This window comes from Aegilops tauschii, chromosome 6, assembly GCF_002575655.3.
Source record: "Aegilops tauschii subsp. strangulata cultivar AL8/78 chromosome 6, Aet v6.0, whole genome shotgun sequence".
Taxonomy (NCBI): domain Eukaryota; kingdom Viridiplantae; phylum Streptophyta; class Magnoliopsida; order Poales; family Poaceae; genus Aegilops; species Aegilops tauschii.
In genome coordinates, this window is record NC_053040.3 from 3543688 (window position 1) to 3550994 (window position 7307).

A 7307-nucleotide genomic window follows, 5' to 3' on the forward strand; every position below is an offset into this window, starting at 1 on the left:
GAAGGCATGACTGCTGGACTATGCCTTACCGGAACGGGCTCCATCACCACCTGTGCCTACGCAGTCGACACGGACGGTCGCACTGTCTTCAACCGGGCGGGGTGGAAGAAGTTCCTTCATGGCAAGAATCTTTGGGTAGGTCAGGGCATCCTACTCACCGTTGCAAACACCCGTCGCCATGACTTGAGGATGATGATCACCATCAACCTCATTTAGAACTGGCTGGGCCATGTTTCGATGTGAAATGAACTTGGTATGTTAGCTCTTGTTTCCGAGTACTTGTCGTGTATTACCGTGCCTATCTATATATATCTAGGTTCAGTAAATGGGCCATGTATCACTGTGAAATGAACTTGTTATGTTTGGGGCTTGTTTTGTTTTTGCCCCAGCGATTATTTGAGACTTCCTTGAACTTGAATCTATCTTGACTTGTTGTTGGATGCTTGGTGCTGTTGCTTTATAGTATAAAGCTGGGGGGGGGGGGGGTTGCGGGACCCTTTTTCGTAGGTTCGGTTAACGGAGTTTAGTTCTAATTGTAGTAATTGCTTACTTTTCCATACAATTCTGAACCAAAACTACACATGGCACAACCTTCTGTGATTAGTTCCATTGATAACTAGTACTCCCTCTGTAAAGTAATATAAGAGCGTTTAGATTACTATAATAGTGATCTAAACGCTCTTATATTAGTTTACGTAGGGAGTATTGAAGAGCAGCCACAAAGTTCCATTCACAATTTACTTGAATATTTGTTTTGATGGATAAACAAAATAGGAAGCTAGCAAACTTATTTAACGAGATAAGCAAACTATGTACTTGATGACATAGGCAAACTTGTTCAACCCTGACAAACAGGACATAAACAAACTGGTTCAACTCTGACACACATGACATAAACAAGCTGGTTTAACCCAAGAAAAGCAAACTACAAATTTCAAACAACAAGATAAACGACAAGCACAAGCACAAGCAACACGAAGGCAAACTTTGATGTCTCCTCATCCCGCATAGTGGCAGTGGTAGTAGGGGTCCGCTTCTTGCTCTTTTGAAATTTCCAAACCTCTTTTGATGTTGTCGATTATCTTCCACAACTTGTAGGTGGCGTACGCATCTATTGCTACGTACTCGATGAGGTAATTTGGCAGTGGGCTGTCCCCCCACAGTTTATGGTCTGCCTCCCTATCGATCTTCTTCTTCATCTTTCTGTAGAATGGGTGGATGACGCTGGCTGCAATATCAGCCAAGGAGTCGTACGGTTTTCCGTTGTATGGAACTCTCCAATTGCGCTGAATGTCGATGTGCTTGTTGGGGTTTATCTCCAAACCAGACAACTTCAGCTTGTCCCTGTCATTTTTAATGCTAAAACCGGCAAAGGTGAACAACTTCTCCTCCTGTAGGAGCACTTTGAGGCGCTTTGGCCTGCTAGGGGAGAGACAAGTGATGAATACATGGAGTACTAGTGTTTATTTTTCAAGATTTAATCTTCTGTTTTTTACGGTTTACAAGTGAATAATACATGGAGTAGATGCTTATACAGTATAAGTCATGGATGAATGTAGTTCAGAAACTAGTACACAAAGTTCTGAAATGAAAATCAAGTACACCATGTTATTTTTCTTTTCGGAATATATAGTTGAGTCAATGATCTATTTCCTTTCTTAGTGCCAGTTTAGTTTTATTATTTTGAATAAAATAACATATACCTCTGCTTCACCAAGTTCTTAAGTTTTTTTGGTGGTGAAAATAACACCAGACCAAGTTCAGAAACTACTTCACTACATGAAGTTCAGAAACTACACTAATGAATCAAGATGAGAAACTACACTAGTACATCAACCTCACAAATTAATCTTGTGCAACAGTTTCAGATACTAATCAAGTGCATCAGGGTCAAAATATATTCTAGTGCATCTACTTTGAGGAACTGCACTAGTGCATCCATTTTCACAAACTACGCTAGTACATCTAGTATGAAACTAGTCTAATGAAATTTCGAGGGAGCAGTATTGATGAATGGAAGAGGGTGAATGAGTAGGATACTTCACCATTTTGTGACCGTAGCGATGTGGTACATGAGGCAGAGACCCTCCACGCTGATCTGCAGAACTGCTGCCATCTACGGAGGTTCATCATCTTTGGTAAACTCCAGATCAACGCCCATGGTGTGGGGGTACGAGCCGCAGGTGCTCCTCCTGATCCTAGAGATCATCTCGTCGGCCTTGTCTGGTTCGCTGGTGCAGACGACCTCCGGTGTCTCCTTGCCGTGCAGCTCAACCCCTGTGAGGGTTACGGTGTACTCGCACTTTTGACCGGGAACGTGAACGACGTCGAGGTTGCCTCTCTGGTGGGACGTCTGGCCACAATGACGCTTGGCAGACGCTTCCTCCGCCATTACCCTCCTCCTACGACTGCGGGCTTCGAAGAGAGATGTTTGTGGGTTGTTTGCAGAAGATATGGAAGCGATAATAGAGGTTCTCGGAATGAGGCAGTGATGTAGTCGATTTGGGGCTTTTTCACGCCTCGGATGGGGACGTGGGGGAGGCGGTTCGTCTAGGACGTGGGGGTAGTTGTGGTGGGGCGCAGTTGCAGTCAGTCATGGCAACCGCGCTCTGTGCACTTCTGGGTGCGCGTGCGTCTGAGTTTAGTCCCACCACGGGCCTGCATCCTAGCCCATATCACTGGGTTTGTAGTCGTATGCGGGCTGTGGTGTGTGAAATATCATGTTAGGTAGGTGGGCTTTTTTTTCTATGAAATATTTTTTTGGCCTATGAGACATTTTGACTTATACTAAAATAACACTTCCTTTTTTTGGTACACGTGTCTTATGTGAAAAGTTTAAGTTTGATAACAATGAAAAACATGTAAAACCTTGCCACATTGCCTTTCTTGGACATGTGTAAAAAGTTTAACTTTGAAAACAATTGAAAAACATGTAAAACCTTGCATCAATTAATTTTAATTATAAAATAAATATGTAATATTGCAGTGAAATTGTAGAACATCTCCAAATCAACCATCTTCAACAAATTTTGGAAGTTCCGTCACATTCGTGATTTTTTCGTTCATTAGTACAATGTCGACCATTTTCAACATGTATTGCAAGTTTTGTCACGTATGGCATTTTTCGGGCATATGCGACACGAAGAAACCATTGTTAATACTAAAAAACCAAGGACAATATTTTCTAGATCTTTTGGGATATCATTGTGATTATTGAAATCTCACATAACTCAACGCGGCCCACCCCTCCCTAAATCGCGCGATTACAGCGCCTCATTCTAACCACCCGGTCGTGCCATCCGCAGCTCCCACAACCGCTGCAAGATCAGATCGGAGACCCGGGCTCACACGGATTACAGGAGCAGCCGGCCACCGCCCACCGCCATGAGGGGTCAGACTTCAGTGTTCTTCTCGCCGCCCCGTCCTCGCGTCAACCCGCCGTATATCCTTGCCGCCGTCTACCGCGCTATACGGGCACTTCTAGTTTGCCACGCACTATCCGCGGCCATCAACTCGGCGCCGACGTCTCCGAGAGAAGGTATTTCCTGATCGTAGCTTTTTTTAATCGTTGTCGGCCGCTCTTTTAGTAGTTGAACCCTCATAGGGTTTGCACAACTTCACGTGGTTAAGCAATTGGATACCCTTGTTAAACTGCGCTTATTTTATGCATGACCAAATAGGTTGTGTGCTTAAACTCATAAGTGGATCATATGTTAAATGATCCACATAAATTTGACATCAAGACCATAGCCAAACAAATGTTGAGCCCATTCAAACTTAAATAGGTAGCATCAATTGATACATGATCTTGCTCATGCTCTACTTTTAGCATCATTTCATACATGTTCAGTTCTTATCATAAAGTGGATATATGTATTTTTGGCAATCATGAAGATCCTCTGCTTACTACTATAACTAATGCATCCTCAGTACAAAAATTGAACAGGCAATACGGTTGTATTGGCAATCATTTGCATGCTTTACTTTTGGCAAGAACTAATGCATAGTTGAGTGATAACTGGTCATAGATATAGCTGGAACATCTTGAGTTATCATCACGGTCACGCAGAGACCCTAAACCATTGTGACGCCCGGCTAATCAAGCTACAGTAACCTCTGCTAATGATGCCACGTCACCTCGATTACTGTTGCTAATCTCGCGTTCGTTCGAAACCGATTCCAAATTCAAATTCAAAAATATGGCAAACAACAAAAGTTTTCAAGCATTAGAACAAAAATGTTCGGTTAGTGCCAAATATTGCATAGGTAATTGTTGTGAAGAAAACACATATTTAGAAAATGCTAAGATGCCCTAAATTTAAATAAAACAGAAAAGGGAAATAAATAAAAGAAAAGAAAATACAAAAACAAAAAACAAAGCTAACAGAGAGAAAAAAAGGCCCCTGCCCCACTGGACCAAACGGCCCAGCTGGCCGTCGGCCCACGCTAGCCGGCCCACTTCCCCTCCCATGTCGTCTTCCCCTTTCTCCTGTTCGACCGACCCGCGCGAGCGGTCGCCGTCGAACCCGCTCGTCGCCACGCGCCTCGCCGAAGAGGGGATAAGGATCCCCTCCCTCCTTGTCGCCTCGATCCCCTCTTCCCCCCCCCCCACTGGCACCTCTCCTCCCCCAGATCCACCTCTCCCTCTGCTTCGTTTTGGAGAGGAGACCGACGCGGTCGCCGCCGTTCTCCGTCATCACCGCGGCCACAGCCACCGCCTCGCTCCGCCATCTTGTCGTGAAGCTCCGCCGGGGTCGACTCCGTCTTCTGGTGCCCTCGGGTGGAGCTGGGAAGCACCGCAGCCGCCGTTCGTCCTCGTCCCCATCTCCGGCTGCCGTCGATCTTCTTCGTCTCCGGCGCCGCCCCTGCAGCTCCTAAACCGCCACCGAGCGTCCTTGTGCTCCACGGTGAGCTCTCCTTCCTCCCCGCTCTCTTCTCCTCGCCCCCAACGTGCCCGTAGTTGCCGTCTCGTACGTGCCCGAGCCCATCACCGTGGGGGCTCATCGCCGATGATCTTCCGGCGACCAAATGGTCCCGCGCCAGTGCCCGTTTAGCTCGCCCGCGCGCGTAGGACCTCGCTCCCCCTTTACCTCGCCCGTTTCCGCACTCCTGCTGCTAATCCACTTCCACCCGAAAGCCAGGGCCGCCTACACTCGTCGCCGGCGCAGTTCCGGTCACCCCCGAGTCCAACCGACCACACCACGCGGCGCAGCATCGAGTTCTTGTTCGAATGCAACAAACTGCGTGCGATTTGGTGTCTTCTAGCGCTTTTCCGAGCATCTCCGGTCATCTGCCGTCGTGCGCGAGCTCGCCGGAGCTCCTCCGGCGCCGCCGCTGACCTGGCAAGCGTAGGGCCCACCCCGGTGAGGCTGACCGTGGGCCCCAGCGACTCAGTTGACCGCGTTGACTACGGTCAACGCGGGCACTGTTCACCACCTGCCACTAACTTGTGGGCCCTTGCGCTTAATTAAGATAATTAAGTTTTTCAAACTAATATGCTAATTAGAATACTCACTGACACACGGCCCACACCCCTAATTAACCCTGTGTGAACAATTAATCCACCGTTAACCCACAGAGGCTGACATGTGGGTCCCTGTGGCCCCACTGGTCAGTTTGACCTGGTCAGCCGTCCTGTTTACTGCTGACGTCACAGTGATGTCATGCTGGCGTAGTATTCCTTTTCTGTTAATATTAATAATTCCACATAATGCTTTAATCTTTGAAAAATCATAGAAATTAAACCGTAACTCGGATGAAAATGTTTTCTACATGAAAGTTGCTCAGAAAAATCCAACGAATCCAAATATGCGGTTCGTTCATCTGTCACATGACCCTAGCATGCTGAACATGGAACTTTCCTCCTCCAGTCATCTGTCTGACACAGGTCTGGAACCGGGAAAACATTCCCGGTTGACTTCCCCCTTCGCCGGTATCGTTTAGCACCGCGTTAGAACACGTCTAGCTCTGTCTGTTGTCCTGTTATGCACTTGCTTGCTATGTATTTACTGTTTCTCCCCCCTCTTCTCTTTGGTAGACCCCGTGACGATGTTGATGCCCCTGTGATCGACTACATCACCGACGACCCCTCCTTCTCGTCTGAGCAACCAGGCAAGCCCCCCGCCCCTTGATCACCAGATATCGCCTATTCTTCTCTATACTGCTTGCATTAGAAGAGTGTAGCATGTTATTGCTTTCGGTTAATCCTATTCTGCTGCCTAGCCTGTCATTGTTGCTACAGTTGTTACCCTTACCTGCTATCGTACTGCTTAGTATAGGATGCTAGTGTTCCATCAGTGGCCCTACACTCTTCTCCGTCTGCCATGCTATACTACTGGGCCATGATCTCTTCGGGAGGTGATCACGGGTATACACTAGTAGAAAACTGGGCTTTGGTCACAGGGCAATATTCACATTAGTTTCGGTTCAGTCACGAACCGGGACTAATGTGAGCATTGGTCCCGGTTCGTGCGGCCAGGGGCCTGCCGGGCCTCGTGGGGGCATTGGTCCCGGTTCGTCCGGACCCTTTGGTCCTGGTTGGTGGGACAAACCGGGACCAATTGGCCATGCTCCTGGCCCATAGCCCTTTAGTCCCGGTTCAAACCACAAACCGGGACTAAAGGGCTGGTCCTAGTTGCGGCCAGTGTTTAGTCCCACCTCGCCAACCGAAGGGCGCTCACACCAGTTTATAAGCCCGTCCCTCTCTACCTTGTTGAGCTCCTCTCAAAGTGAAAATAGATGCCCTTATACAGGGAATTTGACCTAAATTCACAGTAAATTTCATAGAAATTTATTATGAATTTAGGTTGAATTTTCTCTATAGGCGCATCTATGTTCATTTTTTATAGTAAATAAATAAATAAACCTTAATAAAATAAATAAAAATAAATAAACCTTAATAAAATAAAATAAAATAAACTATAGTAACTAAAATAAATAAACCTTAATAAATTAAATAAAAATAGCAGCAGTAAAATAAATAAAAATAAAATAATTAAAGTAAAATACATAAGTAATTAGAAATAAAATAAATAAGTTTTTTGTCGTAAGTAGAAACAAAACAAAACAAATAAAGCAAAAGAGAAAACAAAAAACAGAGAAAAAATTATGCCACCTACTGGGCCACCATGGCCTGAATACGACTTGAAACCCATCCATGGGCCAGGATTCAGGCCCGCAGAAGGCCCAGTAGGCCCCACAGGCAAAGAGAACGGTTAGGCCCGAAAGCCTGCAGTTGAGAGGAGCTCGAGAGGGTGGGCGCAGCAGCGCTTATAAACCACTCTCGGGCCCTCTCAACTAGCGAGGTG

General features: G+C 46.4%; 1 protein-coding gene across 1 annotated transcript; it reads right to left on the reverse strand.

Moving 5' to 3' along the window:
• Positions 1-998: 998 nt before the first annotated feature.
• On the reverse strand, positions 999-2116 carry LOC141025457 (uncharacterized). Its single transcript, XM_073500743.1, has 2 exons — positions 2073-2116; positions 999-1344 (listed from the first exon to the last, which is right to left on the reverse strand). Exons 1-2 carry the CDS (start codon positions 2114-2116, stop codon positions 999-1001), a joined length of 390 nt encoding a protein of 129 aa, XP_073356844.1.
• Positions 2117-7307: the final 5191 nt, after the last annotated feature.